This window comes from Sorex araneus, chromosome 2 (assembly GCF_027595985.1).
Source record: "Sorex araneus isolate mSorAra2 chromosome 2, mSorAra2.pri, whole genome shotgun sequence".
NCBI classification, from domain to species: domain Eukaryota; kingdom Metazoa; phylum Chordata; class Mammalia; order Eulipotyphla; family Soricidae; genus Sorex; species Sorex araneus.
The window spans coordinates 80,390,709-80,417,863 of NC_073303.1; the positions used below are offsets into that span (position 1 = coordinate 80,390,709).

A 27,155-nucleotide genomic window follows, 5' to 3' on the forward strand; every position below is an offset into this window, starting at 1 on the left:
GACAGAAAATTCAGAGATTTTAGTCACAAAACCTGCATATCCAAATTTTCAGCAGATTAGTATCTTGGTGAGGTCTGTCCTAAGATGGTGGAGTCCAGTCAGGGGCATGATAGCAGTTTTGGACGGTGGGAGTAGGGCTGCTAGTGGCTCTGTTTGGGCAGGCACTGGGCCAACCTACCCCCTTCCGTGTGCCCTGGGTTGTTCAGCCTTGTGTGAGTCCACGATTAATTGCAGCTTTTGATCTCTTTCAAGATTTCTGAGTCTCTGAAGCAAGGCAGATAAAAGAGCTTGAATGAGCTGGAGGTCGTTAGTGGACATAGCTCCTAGATACCTTACTTTTGGCAGTTTAATTTCTCGGAAAAGTTAGTCCTGAATTGTTGGATTCCGGTCAGAGGCATAGCAGTGATGATGGGGTGTCAGGAAGTCTGAAGGCTGCTAATGGACTTGCCCTGCAAGTTCAGTTGGCCCAACAGTGGTGCCATACCTCCTAGGTCCAGGGACCAGAACCAGGGCCAGGGCTGCTACTATTTGCAGCTTGGGCACTCTGGGCGGGCTGCAGCCACCAGTCCAGCAGAGCATGACCCGAGGGCACACGTCCCCATCCTCCATAATACACTGGGGGGCCCTCCTCCATAATACGCTGAGGATGGTGTGGGTTGTTCTGGGATAGAAACAGCAGTGGGGCTGCCCCACGGGCAACTCACCCTTGGGGCCCCATGGTGGGAACCCAGGGTGCCCCTCAACTCTGGGGCCCGTGCTCCTCAGTGGTGCCAAGTTGGACCTGAAGAACCTTACTCAGTCACGTTAAAACTACAGCCGCCCACAGCGCCAAGAGGGTGAGAGCTGCAGCAGCGCCACCTCTGGGTCACACCCCGTGGTGGTGAGTGTTTCATTTAATGATGCTCCCCTGAGACAGAGTATCCAAGGGCCACCCAGATTCACTCACGCAGAAATTTCATGGCCCCATCGGCTGCTGAGAGCACTGGGAGTTGCCGTCCCTCCACCAGCTTTGGCTCTTGCTGCTGCTCTGCCATGCCACCTGAACAGTACTCTCTCTCTCTCTGATTTATACAAACTTACTTCTCTTCGGTAACCGAGGGTAAAGTTAAAAAACAAGTGTTCTGGGGCTGGAGTGATAGCATAGCGGGTAGGGCGTTTGCCTTGCACACGGCCGACCCGGGTTCAAATCCCAGCATCCCATATGGTCCCCTGAGCACCGCCAGGAGTAATTCCTGAGTGCAGAGCCAGGAGTAAGCCCTGTGCATCGCCAGGTGTGACCCAAAAACCAAAAAACAAACAAACAAAACAAAACAAAACAAAAAAAACAAGTGCTCTGTGCAAGCTACTAAAGGCAAGAATCATCCCTTTAAACATCTATTTTATCTCCATTCCCGCAATAATGTATCTGGGGAGGCATTTAATTGAAATTTGTGAATAAATAAAAGAGAACAAATAATGATACTTTATGGTATTCAGCCTCTAGATTTCATATGCTCCACACCTCATTTAACTTAGACTGTTTGTTATATTGTACTTTTGTTACTTATTAATAAGATCATTAATCTTGTGGGCTTTTTCCTTTTTTTGGTGGGGCCACACACGGCAGTGATCAGGGCATACTCCTGGCTCAGATATCACTCCTCTGGGATTGGGATGCTGGGGACAAACCAGGTCAGCTGCATGAAAAGCAAATAGTCTACCCACTATACTATCTCTCTGGCCCAAAAAAAGTAGTTTAGTAGGTTTTAACCTTTGAATCTCACCAAAGAGTTAAACATTAAACTACTTAGAATTTGAAGAGTTAAGCTATATCTGTGTATAAACTACAGAAAGACCTTTCAACTAAAAATGAAAATGTAACTTTATAAAATATAGGCAGTATTAAGAGTTTAAATCAGTGGGTTCATTAGGGTGCTGAAAGAGAGGAGGGAGAGAGAGGAGGAAGGAGAGAGGATTATTTGTGAGGACTAAATGAATTAAAAATGTAAAGTTGGGCATATAGCAGCTAACTTCCTGAGACATTATCTTCATAGGGATTAATTAGCTTTATAAAGTCTCTATATATGTGTGTGTGTGTGTGTGTGTGTGTGTGTGTGTGTGTGTGTGTGTGTGTATGTATAAAACCAAACAACAATAACTAAGAACCAAGCTTTGGGGGCTGAAGTGATAGCACAGCGGGTAGAGCGTCTGCCTTGCATGCAGTCAACCTGGGTTCAATTCCCAGCATCCCTTATGGTCCTCCAAGCACCACCAGGAGTAATTCCTGAGTTCATAAGCCAGGAGTAATCCCTGTGCATCTCTGAGTGTGACTCAAAAAGAAAAAAAAAAAAGGAGAGAGAACCAAGCTTTGCACAACCCAGTGATTCCCACTTTTTTGCCATTTACTATCCTCACCCCCAAACACAAAATTAACTTGAAAAGGTGTATGCACATTTATGTTCATTGTGGTACTTAGTAAAAACAGCCAGGTACTGGATACTACCCAAATGTCCAGCGACAGATCAATAAACATAAAAGCAGTGATACATATACACACAACAGAATACTGCGCAGCTTTGAGAACAGATAAATTCATGCAGTTCACTGCAACTGGCATGGGACTAAAGTGCTTCATATTAAGCGAAGTCAGTCACAGGGAGAAGAACAAATACCAGATGATCTGACTCATCCATGGTATAAGAGAAAAAACAAGAAAATATACAGTATTAAACCCCTGGCCATAGATTACAAAATTTAAGATTACTGAGCAGCAGGGAAGGGAGTAGACTGGAAGAGACATACGGACAATGACAAAAAAACCTTGGGGGAATGGCTGGTGGTGAAGATGTAGTAACTTTATATATCAAAACTATACATGTCAACACTACTTTGAGCATGTTGCCTAAACAAACACGAAACAAATTAAGACTGCATGATTATACAGTGCATAAGTTTGTTAACTACTACTTAAAATTCCAATCATCCTATAGTCTATGAAGTTATTGCTTACCTGGATCAAAATTATCACCAAATATCCGCTTGGCTGGAATCTTAAGGGCCATAGCAGGAAACTGTTTCTTCAACTAGAATTTTAAAAAATAATACAAACTTAATTTTAGAAATCTTCTAGCTATATGTACATTAAAAAAAAATACAATCTGATATCTAAGAAAATCCTTAAGACATGACCGCAAACATGTCATGACCAAATGTACATATTAAATGACTCCAATAAAATGCCATACACTAATAAACTAGTCTTTTTGTTTCATCATCTCTGTGCCCTTGGATAAATTACATTAATCTCTGTGGCCACCATTTTCTTTTCTTTTATAAAATGGGAATAATTTGGGGGGCTGGAGTGATGGTATAGTTAATAGGGTGTTTGCCTTGCACATGGCAGACCTGAGTTCGACTCCCAGCATCCCCTATGGTCCCCCGAGCACCGCCAGGAGTAATTTCTGAGTGCAGAACCAGGAGTAACCCCTAAGCATTCCTAGGTGCGACCCAGAAAAAAAGGTTTAAAAAATTTAATTTTTCTTTTGTTTGTTTGGGAGGTACTCAGGGATTACTCTTGGCTCTGTGTGCTCAGGGCTCACTCCAGCATAGCTGAGGGTACCATGTGGTGCCAGGGATAGAACCCAATTCTCCCACATGCACTGTATGTGCTTCATCCCTTTGAGCTATTTCTCTGGCCCAAATGGAGATAATTTCAGCACTTGTCCTCTAGATTTGCAATAAGGTGTAAAGGAAACAGCTTAAATCAACTCCCTCAACTAGTACCTGGAATATGAGGGCATTTTTTTTGTGTGGGGAGGGGGAAGAGAGGAAAAAGGGGAGTGTGGCTTGGGACCACACCAGTGGTTATAAAGGGACACCCCAGAGTCTTGAGGATTGAACTGAGTCAGCTGCTTGTAAGCTAAGCATCTTAACCCCCCATATTCCCAGAATCTGGAATATAGGTTTAAAATATAAGTCACTTATGACATTATCTTAGAAGTAATCTTGTGTTGCTTTTATATAAACATATTGATAATAGTTTTTTAAGAAAATTGAAGTTTTATTTTCTGCATATTCTGCTTTGGCCTCCCCCATTAATAATTTAATACTGCTCATCAGATTTGTGCATTCTAGAAAAGAAACCAAAGAAATCAAATTTGGGATAATAAAGTCATAAAAACATATTAATATTTTTATTGTAAGTCTGAAATCAAAAATCCACATGCAAATAATATATGTACCAACTGACAGGAAATACAAAGACTAGAAAAATGTATTAATCACTCTACCCATGTTGTCAGCAAATTTCAGACTGAAAAATCTGTGGACAAATGATCATTTTTAACCAAAAAGTATAAGGGGAAAAAAAAAGGTAGAAGCAGAAACAGCTTTTAAAAGATACTTAGGGGTATGGTAGGGGGTATGGTGTCGCCAGCTGGTCAACTTGTACCTGTGGGACAAATGGCGAGTGAATCAGCAGCCTGATGGTGCCTTCAGACTTCCCGATGCCCCCAAATTGCTGCTGTGCCTTTGGTCGGACCCCAACAAATTATGGCCAAGTTCACCAAGAAATTAAATGGCCAAAAGTTAGGTATGTGGGAGCCAAACTCACAGAACACCTTCAGCTCAGCCATACAAGCTCACTTATTGGCCTTATTTCGGAGACCCATAAATCTCGAAAGAGATCAAAAGCTGCAGTTAGGGCCAGCAGCGCATCACGCTGTGGGCAAATGGGCACTCCCTGCAGGGAATATGCCAATAGTTCATATCTCTGGAAAAGATGGAAATAAGAGCCATGATCCAGAGACACACAAAAGAATCTCTGAACAGAGCAGCTCGCTGCAGAGATGCCTCCGGACTTTAAGCCAGGTGGACTTCACCAGGGTGCTTCAGATGGAGACAAGCATCATCCCCCCACCAGCCCCCTAAAAAGCCCCAGTGGCCGCTAACTTCCAGAACCCAAAGAAAAGTGCAGGTATACGGGTTCAGTGACTGCAAACTCCAGACCTCAAGGGATAAGAGATGGGTTGGTCCTTTTCACCTCCCTGTCGCCAAGAGATCCTGGAGGTCATGCCTCTGGCTTCTACTTAAGCTCCTCGGCAGTCATGAAGCAGAGACAGAAAAAAATCTCCAAACCAAGCAGCTCGCTGCAGATATTTCTCCAGATCCAAATTATTTAAAATTTTAGAATTCCAGGAGCACACGGTCACTCTTGTGGCCGTGTGACATCTTATACTAGTCATAACAAGCAATACAAAAGAGAGTATAGGGGAGATTTCGATAGACAAGGAGCGGGGTGGGATGAGGGGGATACTGGGGTTATTGGTTGTGGAAGATGTGTATTGGTGGAGGGTTGGGTGATTGGTCATTGTATGACTGAAATTCAAACAGGAAAGCTTTGTTACTGTATTTCACAGTGATTAAAAAATAATAATAATAAAATAATAAAATTAACATTCTGAATAAAAAAATAATGTGGAGTTCTTGCCCAATTCAATCAGCTTAATCAATGGCTGAATAAATAGCAGTACTCCTACATTTAAAAAAAAAGATACTTGGTAGATTATCAATCATTCACATGAACAGTGATTTAATATTTGATACTATCATGATTCATTTTAATATAATTACATTTATATATTTTAAGTATCTTCATCTTCTTTGATATGTACAGTAAAATTTTGCAGATAAAATGGTATGGTATCTTAACTCTGCTTCAAAATAACAGGGATCTAAATAAGGACAGAGATAAAACAAGAAAGGGTGGGGCTGAAGTGATAGTACAGTAGGTAGGGCATTTGCCTTGCACACAGCCATCCTGGGGTTCAATCCCCAGCACCCACTATGGTTCCTTAAGGCCTCCAGGAGTGATTCCTAAGCACAGGGCTAGGAGTGAGCCCTGAACATTTCCGGGTATGGCCCAAAACCAAAATACAAAAACAAAAGAAAGGCCATCCAATGGAACAGTTGATTCTGGATAGATGATTTCATTTTCCGTATTTGTGTTAGTTTCTCCTTTCTATATGCACTCAAAAATTCTATAATAAAGTGTTTTTCAAATGCAACCTGAGATTGTAAAATACATTTATATTGCTTGCAGATTGGAAACTTCACATTTTGTCTTTTCCTCTATTCTGAAAGCATAGGGAAAGAATTTGTTTTCAAATGGACGAATCCCAAACTGGCTTTAATCTCACTTCTGAAGTTTCAAGGAACACAAATGAAACCATTTCCCTTTCCCCCGCCCCGTCCCCACCCCACCACTGTCCCTTACCACAAAAGGCAGAATTGGAAGGAATTATATAAATGAGAGAAGTAGAATACAGGAAATGGTGAAATCAGAAAAAAGATGTGAAAAAGAAAGAAAAATACAGGGCATATGAGGAAGACAGATGATAAAACTCAACCATATTTAAAATTTTTCTCCAAAAAGCTTGAGATGAAGTGTTTGATTGTTCAAGGTGGGGGAAGTAGTCATAGTAAACTTTTCCAAAGATCCACTAAAGTAGTTACTAGTTATTTAAATCATGAAACCATCCTTAGAATTGAAGTAACTTAGCTAAGAAAAGCTAAGCCTTTCACTTAGCAGATCACATACTGCTGAGTTTTGCAGATGATCTCCCCTTCTCTCCTTCCACTAATGAACAGTTCGAAAAAAAGAACCATACATTTTAAAAAAGAAATCTGGCCCACAAATCCTTTTAAGTAAAATATACAAATCTTAAATTTTGTTAGTAGTATAGCACATTAAATAAATTGATTTTAACTAAGAGTTCATATGAACTATCTGCATGATAGGCCAGAGAGCTAGCTCAAGGGTTAAATGCATGGTTTGCATGGTAAGAGGTCATTGTTTGATCACTGGCACCGCATGGTTTCCTGAAAGCACCACTTGGTACAGGCCTGAGCACTTAGCTTGGCATGGCTTCCAAACACTCCTGGGTGTGCGCTTCTCCTGCCACCCTGTTGAACAAACCAAAACTTAAACAAAACTCATCTGTGTATATATCCATGGGTCACCTAAGTATTACCCAGTTATGCTGATACGCAGAGTTAGACTGGTATAATCCTCATAAAAATGCTAAATATGTACATAATAGTCAAGCTAATAAATCAACTCTTATCCATTCTTCAACATAAATCATTTCTTTTAAATGGTGGTACAGAATATGCTGTCTTTTCGTGTGTGAAGCCCTGCGTTTGATTGTTATCACTAACAACAGTGCCAGATGTGATCCTAGCACTGAAATAACAAAACAGTGAAACTTAATAGAAGATAATCTTATGCACAAATTCATCTTAATATTATTCTATTTGAAAAGGATGATTTCACAGTTAAAAGAGTGTCTGACACACTGCTTATACAACATTAAAAGCATACATAATGTAAGTTGACTTGCATATTCACTAAATAAGTTAAGGAACAAAAGGAAACACATTAAATATTACTTAGCTTAGGAAGTAATTTATCTCCTGACTCCTTACCTTTTCCTATATTTAAAATATCTTATAAACAAAACCCCACAGACTTTGATATCCCCTAACCCTATTTTTTTATAGCAAGACAAGGTTAATAAAATAAAATTACCTTTCTACAAAAAAAATTTCCAGAAAATATGAAGTTATTATTTATTATTAGATAAAGCAGAAGGACTTTATACTTGAGACAATTCTTTGTTTTTAATTGAGGTGACATTAGTTTACAAGAATCCAAATATTTATATGCCTTAGAGGTACTATGTTACCATTTCACACCCACTAACACAGTGCTCAACCACAGTCTGCTGGACCCATTCAGCCCTCTCCTAAGTCCCTAGTAACCTTAATTCTGTGGTCTAGTTCCAAAGTTTGTTTTTACTGGACATCATCTATTCCAATACTTTGTTTCTTTATATAACTCATATGAGTGAGCTCATCTGGTATTTGTCCTTCTCCTGTCTTATTTTGCTAGGAAGACCTACTCCATTTCCACACATGAGGTCATATATTACTGTTTTAATTTACATTTACCCAATAATTAGGATAATTTTTCCTCATGTGCCAACTGTTAATCTTATGCCTTTCTCAGAGAACACTACTCAGCTCTTTTATGCAATTTTAAAAATTAAAAAAAAAATTTTTTTTTTTTTTTTGCTTTTTGGGTCACAACCGGTGATGCACAGGGATTATTCCTGGCTCATGCACTCAGGAATTACTCCTGGCAGTGCTCAGTGGACCATATGGGATGCTGGGAATTGAACCAGGTTGGCTGCATGCAAGGCAAATGCCCTACCTTCTGTGCTATTGCTCCAGTCCCTGAATTTACTTTTTAAATTTACTTTTTAAATTTTTTAATTAAATTTAAAACTATCTCATGGTGATTTGATAAAATCATGAAAGCTTTCATGATTGAGTTTCAGTAATACAGTGATTAAATACCCATCCCCCGACCAGTGTAAATTTTTCACACCAATGTCCCCTGTAAGCCTCCCGCAACCCCCACCCAACCCCCTGCCTCAATAGCAGATACTTTCCTTCTTACTCTCTACTGTAGGGCATTATGGTTTTTTTAAGAAAGCAATTTTTGCTGAGGTTGTTTTTGGGGTTTGTTGTTTTTATGGGTCCTCACCCATTGGTGCTCAGTCAAGGGCTATGCCTGGTGGTACATGGGGGACTTTATGTGAGGCCAGAATATGAGCCACTGTTATTAGGAAAGAACCTTAACCACTGTACTCTCTCCAGTTTAGAGGCTGTTTATTGTTGACTTTTGTGAGTGCTTTATCTATCTTACATTTCTCAACCATGTGTCAGATGTATGGTGTACAAATACTTTACCCTACCCAGAATAGAATGTCCAAATTGCTTTTGTGGTAGTTTCTTTCACAGTGCTTTCATACTAAGCAAGCTTTCTTAGTGTGATATAATCCCACTTGCTAGCTTTTTGTCCCCGCCCCCCTCCTCCCCACCTTTTTCCCTTTGAAACTATCACTGAGGACACCACTGAAGTCAATATCACCACGGAGTGTTCACTTTTCTTTTTTTTTTTTTTAATGCATCTCACAGATTTAGGTCTAACATCTAATTCTCTAATCCACTCTGGGTTAACTGTGGTACCTGATGTAAAACAATGGTTCAATTTTATTCCTTTGCATGTGGCCAGCCAGTTTTTCCAGTTCTTTGTTACAGAGGTTTTCCCTTTCTCCATTTTGCGCAGCTGGCTACTCTGTTGCAAATTAACTGATCATACATCTGAGCCTTTATCTATATTCACTCCATTCTACTGAAGAATTGAGAATGGTTGCTGTGTCGGTTTTGATTCCAATGCCACACTATTTTGATTACAACAGTTTTATAGTACAGTTAAAAGCCAAAGAGTATGATGCCTCCTGTTTTTTTTCAGTATTGCCTAGTTATTTGGCAGGGATGGGGGGTGCTGTGACTCCATAAACATTTTATGTTTTGTTTTTAAGACCACATCCAACAATGCTCAGGGGCTACTCCTGGTGATTTTGGGACCATATTCAGTGGCAGGGATCAAATCTGGGCTCCTGAATGGAAAGCATGTGTTCAGCACGTAAAACTGCTCTCTGATCCCACTGTACAAATTTAGCAGTATTTGCTCTAAATAGAGTATAATACCTTGGTTGGACACCACTTCTCCTCCCTCCCTTCTTGAGCTCAGAGAACCATGTAATGCTGAGGATTAAACTGAGTGTTCCCGCATGCAAATTGTGTACTTCAGCCTTTCAGCACCTCCCATAGTATTGCCATTTTTAGCAATGTTAAGGTTTCCAACCAAGGATATTGAATGTTTTCCCTTTTTTCTTCTATTTTTGGGGGTGGGGTGGGGAGAAGGGTTGAGGGAATACAGGCAGAGTCAGCAGTGCTTTAAAGGTCATTCCCGGTAGGCTCAGGGGACAATACGAGGTGCCAAAGATTAAACCCAGGTCAGCTGCATACAAAGCAAGCGCCCTACCTGCAGTACTATCCTTCTAGTTCAAATATTTTTCCATTTCTTTGTGCCACCTTCTCTTTTATAGCTTTCAATCTTTAAGTGTTTTATATTCTTTGTTGACTCATATGTATTTCTCTTCGATATCACTGTCTCACTGTCATCCCACTGCTCATCAATTTGCTCGAGTGGGCACCAGTAACCATTGTGAGGCTTGCTGTTCCTATTTTTGGCATATCGAATACGCCACGGGTAGCTTGCCAGGCTCTGCTGTGCGGGCCTCTTTGATATGACAACTGATATTTAACATTTCTTTTTATTGAGGCAGCACTAGCTTCTAAGAATACAAATTTTTTGTTTTAGAGGTATATGTTATCACATCATGCCTCCAACATACACCATGAACTGAAGCAAAATTTGACTCTCAGAGCTGCCATAATTTGGATTCTAGAATGAGCAATTCAGGGGTGTTCCATAGCCTCCTGCTCTGCCACACCCTTAAAGGAAACATGCTTCACAAGCACTGCTCCCTGTGTAGCTGCTGTTGTGTTAAATCACCATGGAGCTCCTGCTTACCACTTCTAAAGAATATTTTTAATTATAAGGGAAAAAAAGATTAATAATAATATCTGAATAAGGAATATAAAAAACACGTTTTAATTAGTGAAATAACTAAAGATCTTTATTTTATTTTTTTGGCTTTTTGGGTCACACCCAGTGATGCACAGGGGTAACTCCTGGCTCATGCACTCAGGAATTACTCCTGGCGGTTCTTGGGGGACCATATGGGATGCTGGGAATTGAACCTGGGCTGGCCACGTGCAAGGAAAACATCCTACCTGCTGTGCTATTGCTCTAGTCCCACTAAAGATCTTTCAGATATTATCCTTAGGTAATGAATGTTAGGCCTTTGAAAATCAATGTTAATTTTACCTGTAAGGGACTTTGAATGTGGAGTCTTGGCCTGGAGAGATCATACAGAGTTTAAGGCACTTTCTTTGCATACAGCCATCCTGGTTCAAGCCCCAGTACCATATATGGTACCCTAAGTCCCCCAGGAGTGACCCCTAAGTACAGAGCCAGGAGTAAGCCTTGAGCACTACCAGGTGTGGCTCTAAAAACAAACAAAAATATGAAGACTTATCTCTAAGAAGGAAACTATGGAAGGTTAGTGGGCTCTGGCAGATTTTCAGCATGAAGCTATTAGTTTAGTATCACTGTCACTGTCACTGCCATCCCATTGCTCATCGATTTGTTCGAGTGGGCACCAGTAAATCTCTCATTGAGAGACTTATTGTTACTGTTTTTGGCATATCCAATACGCACAGGTAGCTTGCCAGGCTCTGCTGTGCGAGCTCGATACTCTCAGTAGCTTGCCGGGCTCTCCGAGAGGGGAGGAGGAATCAAACTCAGGTCGGCCACGTGAAGGGCGAAAGCCCAACCACTGTGCTATCGCTCCAGCCCCAAAACAGCATGATTGCTCAGTACAATAATCAGACTATGGAAACATGTTATATGTCCAATGACAAATGAAAGAAGTTGTTGTATCTATGCACAATAGCATATTATCTAGCTGTAAGGAAAGATGAGCTCAAACAGTTGGCTGCAAGATGGATGGAACTGGAGGGTCTCATGGTAAAGAAAGTAAGTCAGAGGCAGACGGGCAAATACTGGATGATCTCACTCATCCGTGGTATAAAAGAGACAAAAATAAGATAGACAACATTAAATTATGACAAGCCTTTAGCCCTGGATTACAAAAGTCAGATTATGAAGCAGTGGAGAGAGGTGCGGCAGGAAAGAAGAGGTGGACTAGAAGTGAGATTAGCAGTGGTGCGGGTCTTGGGCGCTCTGTAATGGGGTGTAATAACTGTACCTTAATACCATATACAATTCTCTTATAACTATGTCATCTAAACCACAATTTTACAAATTGTATTAGAACAATAGCATGTTTAAAACACATTAGAGTAGAAAAAATTTATAATATTCTGACATTAATATGTAATTCAAGCTGCATGATGATTAGATGAACTAATTCATTAGATGAACTAATGAAGTTTCATCTTCATTAGTTCACTGTGAACTGTCAAAAGGTCTCTTGCTCCCCTTTTTGTCAAAGTTTAAAATGTCTTTAAAGAACCTCTTAACCTTTTATTTAGTATTTCGAATTAACTACTCTTATTTTGCAATCTTCTCGGGTGTTCTGAACAAAAATCTATGACTTACGGTATTATAAAGCTTGTCAAACTCTGCATATCTCCTGAAGACAAACCACTCACTCCTGCCCACAGAGACCAGGACCTTATAAACCTGTGGAAATGAAAACAACATAATAAAACTGGATTGCAAAATATCCAACTGTAATGTAATATGCTGTTTTATACTTGTAAAACTGACATTAGACATTATGTCATTGATCCTCTAAATACACAGTATATCAATTAAAATATTTATCTTTACAAAAGGTTGTTTTTTTTATTTTTTAAATGCTATCAAATATTTCTATCATTTTCAAAGAATAAGCATAATAAACACCTGTGTGCTATTATTTAGATTTTCTGAAATCAGCCATTTACCATTCTGGTTTCAGATTCAGATTCTTCTTCAGGAATAAAATATTACAGATTCAACTGATGCTATTCTCCCTGATATGGTGTGTTATTAGTTGGTATGGATTCTTTAGCACATTTGACATTATGGTCACATTAACAGGCCCAGTGGAAGAGAACATAAAGCCATATCCCTCTAGGAAAGGGGCACAAGGTTTCAATTGGAAGGTAAAGCAAGGAAGTTGGCAATAGTCAACTAATAGTCAATGGTGAAATAAATGATGAGAGAAAAAAGAGCAGCGAGGTATACAAACTAGAAGGTGGTAATTTGGCTCTACTAGTCTTAACCGAGAAGGTATGAGGTTGTATTAGAGGAAGTTACTTGGTGGAAGAAGTCAGAGTTAAGGAATCCCGGTGACCAAGAGCTTCCACAAACAAGGCCCAGGTATGTGGGTTCCAGGACTAAATCTTTAAGCCACATGGCAGCGGAGATGCTGGGCTGTCCCTCTCTGGCTCCCCGCCCACTCATCGACCTTGCTGTCACACCCAAAATTTGTCTCCAAATGCCATCTTAGCACACCAATAGCCCTGGTCCAGAGACACAGCAGCAAGTCCCGGAAGATACCACAGAGCTGGAGATCTCTCCGGGCCCCATACCGAGCCAATTTCACCGGGCACCCCAGACAGAGAAGGTGCTGTCTCCCCACCTACTCCAGATGGAACTCTGGTGACTAAAAGCTGCCACAAGCAAGGCCCAGGTATGTGGGTTCCACAACTAAAATCTCCAAGCCGCACGGTGGCAGAGGCACCAGGCTGTTCTTCCCTGGCTCTCTGGCCACTAGTTGGCCTGGCTGTTACACCCACAATGTGCCTTCAGGCGCCATTTTAGTGTGCCAACAGCACTGGTCCAGAGACGCCCAATTGAATCCCAAAATGGTTTAGTGAGTGCCCTACAGAAATGTCTCTGGAACTCAACGGCTTACAATCTAGGATTCTAGAAGCACTCAGCCGTGGCATCCATGGTATTCAAAATCAGCAACGGACAGTAAATGATCTAGCATCTGCCCCTGGCAGGCAGGCTTGAATGGTGATGGGAAAATTTGAGCAAAACATAATTCTCCAAAGTAGAGAGAGAGTATTGGGGAAATTGCCTGCCATCGAGGCAGGCTGAAGATTGGGCTGGTGGTGGGGGTGGGGGTGGGGGTGCAGATATACTAGGAACACTGGTGGCAGAAAGTGTACACTGGTGGAGGGATGGGTGTTCAATCATTGTATGGCTGAATCTCAAACATGAAAACTTTGAAACTGTATCTCACAGTGATTCAATTAAAAAAAAAAGTAACGTGGAGTTCATGCCAAATTCAATCAGCTTAATCAATGGCTGAATAAATGGTAGTACTCCTACATTAAAAAAATTAAAAAGATGTCAGAGTTGTTCAAAAGGGGAAGAGTTCAGAAGAGAGTAAAGATCCTATCAATGCTTCCCCGTGATAAGTATCTTAAACTGAGGAACAAAAGAAGACACAGTACAACTTAGTATTCAGTCTTTTGTTGTTGTTTTGGGACACACCAGGCAGTGCTCAAGGGCTTACTCCTGGCTTTGTTCAGAGATCACTCTTGGTGGGGTTCAGAACATATGAACATATGCCGGCATTTTCCGGTTTTTTCCGGGGGAGAATACAGTCACCAGCTGTGAGGCCCCATATTTGATTTTCAGCCAACAAGGCTGGCAATTCAACACAAGGGCCTGAGGACATGATGCTGCTCGGGCCGGAGGTCCCAGGGATTACCTGGATGCCCCAGCAGCGCTGGAGGCCTCCTCAGCCCATACCTAATGGTGCTCTGGGTCTTCAGGGCTTCACCCAGTGAAGTTTGGGGGACCATTTGAGGCAGGAGCAGGAGGTAGGAGTAAGGGAAGGACTTGAGAGGCTTCACTGGGCTCAAAAGCCAGAAAAAGTCAGGGGATAGGGGAGGTGAATCAGCAGAGTCAGCAGGGAGTTACCAGTGGTCTGATCACCCAAAAAGAGTAGTTCACGGGGCTGGAGTGATAGCACAGCGGGTAGGATGTTTGCCTTGCACGCAGCCGACCTGGGTTCGAATCCCAGCATCCCATATGGTCCCCTGAGCACCGCCAGGAGTAATTCCTGAGTGCATAGCCAGGAGTAACCCCTGTGCATCGCCAGGTGTGACCCAAAAAGCAAAAAAAAAAAAAAAAAAAGAGTAGTTTCCGGGGTGGGATCAGGCCAACTACTGCCTGTTTGCCAGACAAGTTACTCTGTACTCAGAATAGAAAATTTCTGAATGGATGACAAGATTTTGTCATCCTAAGGGACTTCATCAGGTTATCATGTGGTTAGTCATTAGCTCAAGAAACAATGAAAGGGGATACCTTGACTCCCATAAACAAAGGTGCCAAGCTGGAAAAGCAATGTGTGTTCAGATGAGAAAGGGAAAAAAATTAAGACAGCCTTAGCATTTTTACTTAAAAGAACTAAAATTTTAGAAGTTAAAATTAAATTTTAACTCAAATTAAGAATCAAGGAGAATTGGGGCAAATTAATCTCTTTTTGTACTACTCACTGGGTGGGGATTTACAAGGAAGATTGGATTAGTGAGAGGCAAAGATATTTTTCTCAGGGAGAACAGGAAGGAGGGAAGGAGATTTTAGTATATACTAATGCAACTACTAGAATAAATACAATGTATGTTTCATTATACTAATCAGAAAACTGACTATTCTCTAACACACACTGAGACTGATTCAGCTCTTGCTCACTGTGCTTATCCTCTAGCAAGCCCTCCAATGGATGCTACAGTAATAAAAATAAATAAAGAAAGAAATGGTTTTGGCTTTAAAGTGGAGGTAAAGAGGGCTGGAGAGATAGTACAGTGATAAGGCGCTTGCCTTGCACACAGCTGACACAGGTTTGATCCCTGGCATCCCATATGGTCCTCCAAGGCCACCAGGAGTGAGCACAGAACCAGGAGTAAGCCCTGTGCACCACCAGGTGTGCACCCCCACCCAAATAAAGTGAAAAAAAAAGATATGATAAATATGATTTAATATATCTTAAATGACACGGGAAAGGTTACTGTCATAAAATACTAAAAATGTCAAGATAGTAGTTGTTGCTTTTGTTTTATTTTGTTTTGTTTTGTTTTGGGGTCACATCCAGCAGTGCTCAGGGCTTACTCCTGCTCTCCACTCAGAGATCACTGCTAGCAGGCTTGACAAACCATACAGAGTGCCAAGGATTGAACACAGGCTGTGTGCAAGGCAAGAGTCCTACCCACTGTATTATCACTCTGGCCCCCAGAGACAGCGGTTCTTAACATGGGATCCTTCAATGATTCCCAGAGTCCTGTGTAGCGTGACAATATATGAGCATAAACAACCCATAATTTTCTAGTCAGAGGTCTATCACGTAGTTCAGTAAGTTTCTCTAAGGGAATAGGTATGTTGGCAACACGCAGCACTGCAAAGAAACTGCACTGTTCCAGTACACAGGAAGATTGGCAATATATGTACCATTTGAAAGATGAGAAAAATCTGGATATAGCAGATGGGAGTGGGACTGTGTGGGGACTTTCTAGGTAAAGGAAGAACAAAAGCAGAAATGGAAATATTATCTATATTCAAATTTTTGCCATCAGTTTTCAGGTCCATTCTTACCGTAAATCTCTTCTTTTTCTCTCTATGTTCATCAGAGCTGGGAATGCTTACACTTGGGCAGCTTTCCTTGTAATCCATGGTATAATCTCTTTGGGTTTTTTTTTTTTTTTTGCCTCAAAAGGACACCAAAAAGATGAGTTCAAAGGTGGAGTCAGAAGATAAACAATCAGTTATCCCGAAATATAAAATTCCTTGAGGTAATTTTCATATTCCATTATGTAACCTAAACAAAAACAAAAATGCACACATACAAAAACAAATTAGTAAAACAATTTCAAAATACTATGTCATTCTTTGTTCAAGGTTCCATTTGATGTATTTTCTGAATTAGCATCACTAATTTTTGTTCATATGTCTACCATGTCCAGGTTAGACATTTAGCTTCTGTTATAAGGTTTTTGTTTCTTTTTATTAAAGCACGTGATTTACAAAGTTATTCATAGTTGATGCATGGAGAGCATATGCATGGAGTATCCATATGCCAAAACCAGTAACAATGATGGGTCTCATTCCTCTGACCCTGAAAGAGCCTTCAATGCAGCACCGTTGGGAAGATGAGTAAAGAGAGACTTCTAAAATCTCAGGGCTAGGACGAATGGAGACATTACTGAGACTGCTAGAGAAAATCGACAATCAATGGGATGATGATGATGATGATGATGATGATATACCTATCAAATGCTATACCGCAACTATCTACAGTACTACTAAAAAATTGTAGCTTATATATTGCAGTTTATGCAGACTGAGTAAAATCCTACCCAAAGGCTCCAATGTGATGGGTCTAGCGTAGTTTTTTCAAAGTATGGCTTTTGAATTTATTATATCTAAAGGCAGAGTTTGCTTCAGATTAGGATTCCATATAACAAACATATTAACCCTATTTTACAAATGAGGCCACTGGGACACAGGTTAAATAATCTTAAAATTTCGAATTTGAGCCCAGGCTTCCTAGAACCAGAGTCCTGACTCTTCACCCCCCTCACCCCCTTTAAGGTTTCTGGGCCACATCCAGAAGTACTCAGGGATCACTCCTGGCCAGGCTTGGGGGACCATACGGGGTGCTGGGAATTAAACTGGGTTGGCTGCTTGCAACATGAATGTTCTAGTCACTGTATTACTGCGCTTGCCCTGGAGTCGTCATTCTTAGCACTGTGATATGTTGCACTTTACCCACTGTACACAATTCTTATGTGCTGAACCCCAAATTAGAGAAATATTACAGTAGACCCTCCCACACAGCAAAGCAACGAACGGCATTGCTATTTCATCATGGAAAACATCTCAAGACACCACCCAGATGGCACACAGGAACCAATATGCTCCATTGACACCAAACTGACCTTCTAGAGGGTCACTCTGCTAGTTCTCTCGTATGTTCAAGATCAGGAAGTCACACTATAGATCTAATAATTACAAATAAATTATCTATGAGCATTTATTTCAAATATGTATCAGCAGGCATTAAATATGCAGATCAAACCTAGGGCTTCACTCCTGGGAGACAGGTGCTCTACTCTTAAGTCAGATCTCCAGTGCATAAATATTTTTTTGTTGTTGATTTTGGACTCTACACAGTGGTATTCAGGGCTTATTCCTGGTTTTGCACTCAGGGATCACTTCTGGCAGTGCTTGGATCAAATCCAGGTCACTGTGTGCAAGGCAAGCTCCCTGCCCACTGTACTATCTCTCTGGTCCCATTCAGCATGTGATACTGCCACAATTCCTACTAAGTGGTCCTCTCCCACAGAAATAACAGATGGAGTATTCCATCATGCCTTCATTCTTTTACCCTTTCCACAACAGTTAAGTAAACAGTCCAGTTGTTGAGTCCTTTCAATTACTTTTGAATATGCTTTGACTGATACAGTACTAAATCTTAAGTGCTGAGGGGGCAACAGACCTCTAAAATGGGATGCATGTTTGATGCGCCCTGTAGTCATACTATGAAAGAAGGAAACAGGAAACTGATAATCCGGCATGATCACTCAGATCTCCTCTGATGATGTCATAGGGCGAAGTGCAGACCTAGGCAAGGTGCTAGAAGTTCACATGGAAAAAGGAAGATAATGATACTTTTTATTTTATTTATTTATATTTTGGGGCCACACCTGGAGTTGCTCAGGGGTTACTCCCGGCTCTGCACTCAGGAATCACTCCTGGTGGTTCTCAGGAGACCATATGTGATGCTGGGATCAAACCCAGGTCAGTCGCATGGAAGGCAAATACCCTATTCCCAGTACTACTGCTCCAGCCCCAGCCCTGGGGAGATAATGATTTCAAAGACTGTGAAATGGGCAAGGGTTGCTTCTTGTTATCTGTGGGAATATGTACACAGACAACAATAAACTGAAGTAGTGGGTGGGAAATTCACAGTAGATATAAAGGAGTCCTTATCTAATACTAGCTAAGCTGACAGGACTAAGAATCAAGTGGTGTTTTATGGTAAGGGTTACAGAGCTGATTAAACATGCAGCCCCACAAAGTCTAATGCTAATCAAAGGGCACTGAAAGGGAGAGTCATCCTGAATCACAAATGCAGGAAAGACATAAATGAGACTAAGAATGATAAATTTCAAATTCACCTGAACTGAAAACAGCAACGGAGACCCCTTTGGGGAGACCCAATCTCTCAATCCTCTCATCAAGATCCTTCCCATTGATTCACGATGGTAACAATTCTCTTCATTACTTCTTTCCCAAATCCACGATTTCATCATCATGAAAGTTAAATCCCAAAAGAACCCAGGAGAAAATCCAAAGCCTAATCTGATAAATGACTAACTATACTAAAATTTCAGCAGAACTGTGACTATTTAAGTTAGCATGCATCTGGGGAACATATAAGGAAGTACATTCAAAGGATGTTAGACCAAGAAGAGACAAACAGAAGGTTTCTGTGACACTTCTCATGGCCACAGTACATACCATTCATCTTTCTACACTTTTTCTAGAGGAAACTGTAGCCATTCATCAGGAAAGGCTCTGAAGAAAGACTGATTACTGGAACAGGAAATATATAATCATTCCAACAATTACTGGATATCACACCTCTGAAAAGACACTAGTTGCTGGAAATCTAAATTGTGGTCCATCATATCACTAAGAGTCTCCAACTCATTCCGAGGTTAGAGAGGAAAGCAGTCCTACTGCCTCACAGTGGATTCAAGACCAGAGACCCATTCTATGGCAATCTCCCTACTCCTAGAATTTTCCTATTAATAGACACACATAGTAGCAAATAGTCAAATCTCCATGTCCTATGTAATAAGGGGCCTTGAAGAAGCCCCTGGAATCCACCCTTCCTGTTCCTATTCTAAAATAAAATAAAAGCAATACCACATCCCTGTGAAAGCTCAGAAATTAGTATTATTATTAAAAAGTTGAAAGACGGGCTGGAGCGATAGCGCAGCGGGGAGGGCATTTGCCTTACATGTGGCTGACCCGGGTTCGATTCCCAGCATCCCATATGGTCCCCTGAGCACTGCCAGGGGTAATTCCTGAGTGCAGAGCCAGGAATAACCCCTGTGCATCACTGGGTGTGACCCAAAAAGCAAAAAAAAAAAAAGTTGAAAGACACAGGGATGGTAATAATTCTTACTGTCTCTGTATTTAGCTTGCCTATTTACCTGGACCAAAGCCAGAAAGAACTCAGAACCTGACTATGATTACCATAAATGTAATTACATGGTAATGCCAACACAGCTATGATACTGTAGCACTGCACTGTAGCACTGTCATCCCATTGTTCATCGATTTGCTCCAGCAGGTACCAGTAGTGTCTCCACTGTGAGACTTGTTACTGTTTTTGGCATATCGAATATGCCACGGGTAGCTTGCTAGACTCTGCTATTTGGGCAGGATACTCTCAGTAGTTTACTGGGCTTTCCAAGAAGGACGGAGGAATTGAACCCGGGTCAGCTGCATGCAGGCAAAGCCCTACCCGCTGTGCTATTGCTACAGCTATGATACTAAATACAGTAATTTTTGCTTGGAAAAAATTGCATAATCACTGATAATCTGGTAAACAACTACTGCCAGTAAATGCTTTCTTTTCAATTGACACCAGCATGGACAATAAAAGGCAGCTTGCCATCAAGTGACAGGAATGGCAATACAGCTTCACTGTTTCACCTGAACTTCATGTATGATTGTCGCAATATCATCTGGAAGGACTTTAATAATATCAGCACCCCACAGATCTCTACACTGGTTCATCACTCTGATGGTATTATGTGAACAGTGTCAGATGAAAAGAAAGAGCAAGCACTCAGAATGGCCTTTGAGGACACACATAAGCCAGAGAATAACGGACGAAATCCATGATGGTTCAATCGATGGTTTCTATGACACTAGAAGTTGAGGCTTGTTTAAAGTGAGAGAAATCACTGCATGTTGCATTTTATCTACTGAGACAGGGACAGAAAACAATTGCCGAGTTTCATATTTGGAAATGGTATGCTGGCCCTTTTATTAGTAACCCATGAGTCTGCTAGTTTCTACTGGGGCCTGACCCAGGAAGTTGATCTAGAGCTGTCCTAACTCTTGAACTTATGCCTGTACACACATAATAATATTGGAAATGACAAGGAAAACAGAGATGGGACAGGGAGATTTTGATAAGCACCCTAAAAAAAGAGTAAGAGTTGTGAGGGTTCTGCTACCTACTACCATCCAGTTGGTTTCTGGCCTGCTATTAAGTCCAGGTAGAGAGATTAGATACCTGTCCATGGGAAATGAAGAGACTTTGTAACAAGAGTGGCTCATCATAAAGAGAGTATTATCTGATCCACTGAACAATCATAAAACTAGACAGTACAAAACATTTCCCTTGCTGTGGTATAGCCAAGCTGAGAGCTAATTGAGCTCACCTGGAAGGTAAAAGTAAACTTTAGGTACAGATACTGGCTATTGGCTAGCTCTGGTCCCTGCTCCTCCTTCCTTCGAGCTCTCAATCCATAGTGATGAGAGAACCCTTATCACCAGTTATCAGAGGAGAGAGAAGCTGTGCCTGTTGATAAATGGACATGTATGGTTACTGGTACTGGCTTGACTGATGAGATTCCTACCCCATGCAGGGATGGTCCTATAAGAAGAGTACTAAGGGAAAATGTTGCCAATGAGGATTCTGAGTCGTAAACACAGCATTCCACCTGCAACCATGAAAGGCGCATAGCAAAGGAACCTCCTGGGCTAATGGATGACTTGCTACTCGGGAACTTGGAAGGAACAAGGTCAGAAAATTAAGTTTTCAAAAGTAGAATGGAGAGGGAGAGTGCAGAAGAAAATGGAAGAACTTTTCAATTAAGCACATAATGTGAAAATATCTTTGTTCTGTTTAAATGCCCACCAGAGATCAACCATGACAGAAAGGCTCCCAGCAATCAGTGCTCAGTAAAGTTGTCAATCAGCTTCCTGCTCCTTCTTTGTTCAACAGAGCTATAACAAAGCAGCCAAGGCAGTGGGGGTGGAGGGCAAATATGGGCTCAACAATACGGCCTGCCTTTCACTGACTTAATCTATGTACTGCAGTACTGGGTCCAACCTCAACAGCAAAGCTCTACACTGAGTCCCACTAGGGCACTATCCGGGGGCATCAGACAGCTAACAGGGCAGGATTCTTTCTGTGCTCAGAGAAGTCAGATTTGCCTTGTCTGCCTGAAATGCCTTGACCAGAGTTGCCATTCCTGGTTACAGTGTATCTAATTCACTGCTAGAGAATCTTACACAATGTCAGAGAAATACATGTGGGGCAAAGAAGTGTCAATTCACCCATAACCACAGAATTCACTAAGTTCTACCACATACCATACATCCTTTCACCTAAAAGAAGCTGCTTAACAGAACAGTGAAATGGTTATGAAGGGATCAGATATGGCACCTGCTAAGAGCCATCCCTGGAGCTGATCTGGTTTATGTGCTAGACCTGCAGCCAATATATTGTGCTGTTCTCACAGAGACAGGAAGATACACAAAAGTCTGAGAGAGATCACACTTGTTTGCCTCATTAAAAAAAAAAAAAGGCTAAAATCATGTTAGAAGTGAAAGCCTTACTGTGAAAAATAAAACAGAGATAAAATCACTGGCATCAATAGGTGACTGAGTTAGCAGGTGATAGAATTAGATTCAAATCCAAACTGACTCCAAAAATCTATATACTTGTCTGCTTTCAACACTGTTTAACTTTAGCAAGGTTTCCCACTCCTGCAGGCCAAATCAAACCAGCAACTATTTAGAAGTTAAGCTTATTACAAGCCCAAACTGTGTTTTACATGTGTTAATCTGGTTGTTATTCACAAGGGCCCCACAAAGAAAAAATGGAGTTGAAATCAGAGCATAAATTTATGAAGCACAGTCAGGATCTGAAGGTGACCTCAAAGTCAGAAGCAGCCTCGATTGGGAACTTTTATCCATCACACTACACTGTTTTATGTCACAGATGTGCTCTAAGATACTCTGGGAAGCAATGAAAAAGCGCAAGTCTGATCACAGGACAACCAAGGGCTAAATTATAAAAGAGAACACAAGGAAAAAAATTACCATAGGAGACAAATTTTTAGAGAAGGGGAGGGTCCAGAGAATTGGTTCAAAGGGCCAGAGGACATGCTATGCATGTGTGAACCCCTGGTTCAAACCCCGGAACTGCACGGTTCCTAGAACACTACCAGGAGTAGCCCCAAACACCAATGTGTGCACCCTTCTGAAAAGAGGAATTTGTCTTTCCAAAAGGGGATTCATAAATTTTTTTAATTGTTGAGGGTACTGTACAAAGTAGAAACATACAAGAAAGTTTGTAATAGAAAATGAAACAAATTCATATCCAGGCAACCATGTTCGACAGTCATGAAAGAAAATGGACACTGAGGCAATTTTTTAAATTCAGATAAGTTTACAACACTATATGGGCTCCTGATACAGTATTCATCTCAATAAAAAGTATGTGTATGTGTGTGTATTAGTGCATGTATAGGACTGGAGCAATAGCACAGCGGTAGGGCGTTTGCCTTGCACGCACAGCCAACCTGGGTTCGATTCCTCCGTCCCTCTCAGAGAGCCCGGCAAGCTACCGAGAATATCCTGCCCACACAGCAGAGCCTGGCAAGCTACCTGTGGCATGTTCGATATGCCAAGAACAGTAACAAGTCTCACAATGGAGACGTTACTAGTGCCTGCTCGAGCAAATCGATGAATACTGGATGACAGTGCTACATATACATATATATCTCACCATACCCAAGGCATTTTTTCCCCCTTTCATCTCTTTCCTTCATCATTGTACTCTTCTTTTTGCCCATTATATGCTTCTTTTTGCCCATTATATGCAATTATTGTATATAATTGCATATACAATACAAAAGTACCTACCTTAGATATCTTTTAAATCTTTGTTTCAGTGAATCTAAATATTTTATTATAAGGTCAAAACAGTCTTAAGCTTTCACCTTTAAAGTATAAGCAAAAGAGCTAAGGCTGAAATACATTGCATCTCACGTGTGAGGCCCGAGTTCAATCATGGGCTCTGCACAAAGTAAAAATAAAATAACATTTCCTTCATATATCATGAAGATCACCAAGCATTGATTAGTGAACCCTACCCACATTAAGTTGTATAGTTTTAAGTATAGTATCCACCCTTAGCTAATAAGACAAAGATATCAATGATTGACACTAAGTAAGGGAAATTAAGAACAAGCCTGTTCTAAAAGGAAGGAATTAGACCTTGAAAATCCACAAGTATTTTTTCAGTAGGGGAACAGGAATGGGCACCATGTATTTGGGAACAATGTTCCCCAAAGAGGAAACTAATTGAGCTGATCAAAGAAGAGACAAAGAAAATTGGCATAGAGGCTGATCTGGCTAACAGGGACTGACCCAGTAAACAAGGAATTGGGGAGTGAGGCAAGGGGCAAAAATTATTCTTGAGAAATGAAAAGGCCAAATGGCTGGGCTTGGGGGCTGGAGCCACAGTATAGCAGGTAGGTAGGAGGTTTGCCTTGCACAGGTGGCCTTCAGTTCCATCCCCCGCATCCCGTATGGTCTCCCAAGCCCACCAGGAGTGATCTCTGAGCACAGAGGCAGGAGTAAATCCTGAGCAACAATGACTGCTGGGTATGTCCCAAAATTCAACAAACAAAAAAGTTTGGGTTTTGTTTTAAACTACACTAAAAGTACCTACCTTAGATATTCTTGCCCCAAACTAGTTACTTTATTGAAAGTCTGTTGGAATAATATATAATTGTATCTGCTATTTCCACCTCTTACAGAAACAGGTCCAAAAATATCAAATATGTTTCAACAGAAACAAAGCACATCTTTGTCCCATCTGTAAGTTGCAGAAGAGATATAAAAAAAAAATCTAACAGGATCTGCCCAGGGAAGATGCTCCGTAACCTCCCTCCGCCACCCACCCATCACATGATGAATCAGTTACAACTTTTCCTGTTTTCCTTCCTTACTAATATATCCTTCCTCTTATTCCTACCCCACCCCCATCATTCTGTAATCATAAAGCAGTCCTAGTTTTTCCTAAATGTATTATCTCTTGAGATACCTTTTATAAAATCCTGATTCTTGATGAAAGTGATATAGTAATTAAAACGTGCAAAATAGGCACAATGTAGAACAATCTGCATCTAACATTTTCATAAAGTACCAAAAACTTCAGCAAAAGTTCTGAGAGTCTGTGGTTCCCAAAATCCAATTCCATTTTAATTACAGGCCATTAAGGGAAGACTGAGTGGGAAGACAGAAGTAAATGCTGACAGTCCTTTGCTTTCCAATAATACAATCAATATCATCATGATAAGAAGGAAGATTCTAAACTTGATCCAACTGATAACATCCCCCTGCTGGCTCCAGACCTCGGGCATAGGGATGAGTTGTGCTCAATCCTTTTCAACCTCCCAAGGTCACAGGTTTAGGATTTGGATCCAAAATGCCTTCCTGAACCCAGTTTCCCAATCCTTTCCAATGAGGCGCACATTTCTGAGATCTCTTTCAGGCAGAGGTAAATACAGAAGAACTCTTCCTCGAAGACTGTGATCACCGACACAGTGATGAGCTGGCAAGCAGATGGATGATTATGTGAGGGGCAAGAAGCATTATGAGTGAATGCTCACAGAACCAGCAGTAGTAAAATACTGGAGGCTCTGGGAAGTCTTCCTGGAGCCTCAGAAGTTGGTGAGAATCCACATTAAGGAGCATCACATAAACAAATAAGACCTACTCCCCAAGATAACTCATATCAACTCAAATCACCAACTCATACCCAAATCTCCCAGTCTGGTATATCTCCTTTCATCCCAATCCTCCTTCCTATTCATTCCTCCCACAGTTTCCAGTTTTTAATCAATACAAGATTGAGAATTTAACTCCGTTCCTTAACCCCCTTTGCAAGACTTGCCACTGCCTCAGAACAAAATACAAAATTTTTGCTGACCTGCGACCAACCACATGACCTGACCTTTTTCTGCCTCTCCAGCTATAGTACACCAGGGCCCTTTGCTCAAAAGTAACTCCCTCCCACAAGCCTTCACCACCACTCTAACTACAAGGCTCCTTCCTCTAATTCACCTTCAGTCATCACCTTTCAGAGTTAGTATTTATTAACATCAATGACTGCATATGATGGTTCATTAAGAACCTCCAGGCTTGGGGGCTGGAGAGATAGTACAGGGCAGGACATCCTTATGATCCCAAGCACAGGAATAAGTCCTGAGTGCAGAGCCAGGAGTTACCCCTGGGCATGACTGGGTGTGGCCCCCAAACCAAAACAAACAAACAAAATATAAGAACCTCCAATACTGGAACACAGAAACTGACACAGAAAAGTTAGGGTCAGCCACTTAGTAAGAGCCCCGGGCACTTCTGTCTACTTTATTAATCCAAATATTAGGTGGAGAGAGGGGCCTGGAAATTTCAATTTTGACAAAGTATGCATGTGAGATCTTCAAATTAATGGGTGCCTCACTATTCTTTTTTATATATTTTTAAAGTGGACTAGCATTGGTTTGCCACAATTTCTTAGCATGTTAGAGGGCCACAACTATCACCTCACTCACTTTTTTCACCAGTCTCCTGAATCATCAATTTCTTTCTCATTACCAGATTAAGCCTAATATTAAATGCCACACTATCTTAATAAAATCCTCCCTGAAAATATAGGTTTACTTAATAAATACTAACATAGTGCTTACCAAGTGCTTGGATATGAAATCAGTCTGTGCCTGAACTTTTAATATCTGTATGAGTGATCCCATCTGATATAACACCCTTAGTAATGGCTTTTTAAAAACAAGAACTCAGTGTAAACACAGATGCTTATACACTGTGATAAAGGAAACATTACTCCAAAGCAAATATTTCCTTTCAAGATTTTTCTTCTGACAGTGAAACCTTACTGGTTAGCACATCAGAAGAAATTTTCTGAAAGTTAAACAGGACAATCAATTATATATTTAAATTATAGTACAATTTAAACAAATTATGGCACATTAGCTTCAAATCCTTATATCTGCTGTGTTAGTACAGCCTTTCTAGTCAGCTAATCTTATGTTAGCTATGGTACTTGTAAAGATAATATGCAAAAAATTTTAACCTCAAGTTCAAACATTTCAAAAATTAGGACTTCACTATGTCATTTCCCCTCAAAATTCTTTTCTGTCAAAGGGCTAGAGCACAGGCTTTCAGGAGGGAGCCCCAGATCTGCACTGGCACCTCAAGCACTTTCCCTACCATTACTCCCAACACCAGCAAGTGCCTCAGGGTGCAGGGTGGTTTGGGCCCTAAAATCAAAACCAAGTAAAAACTAAATAATGAACAAAAAATGATGTTCCAATCAACAGAAACTTTATCTCAAAATGCTAAGTTAAATTTAGACTATACTTGCAAGTAGACTATACCTCAAAATCAAGATAAAAAAAAAAAAGGAAGTTAAGCAATAGTATAGGAAAACCCTAGCTGAAGTTTGGGAGGCAAGAGGGGCGATAAAAACCTAAGCTTAGATTACAGAAACATCTAC

General features: G+C 40.9%; 1 protein-coding gene across 4 annotated transcripts in view; it reads right to left on the bottom strand.

Annotated features, from left to right (window-relative positions):
• Nucleotides 1–27,155, bottom strand: part of SGK3 (serum/glucocorticoid regulated kinase family member 3) — an 80,168-nt gene that overhangs the window by 48,202 nt on the left and 4,811 nt on the right. For all 4 annotated transcript variants that reach the window (XM_055125571.1, XM_055125572.1, XM_055125573.1 and 1 more), the window contains 3 exons: nt 16,136–16,358; nt 12,140–12,223; nt 2,990–3,062 (listed from right to left, as the gene is read on the bottom strand). In XM_055125571.1, coding sequence (XP_054981546.1) covers nt 2,990–3,062; nt 12,140–12,223; nt 16,136–16,213 — 235 coding nt within the window. In that variant the 5' untranslated portion in view covers nt 16,214–16,358. The remainder of the gene's footprint in view (nt 1–2,989; nt 3,063–12,139; nt 12,224–16,135; nt 16,359–27,155) is intronic.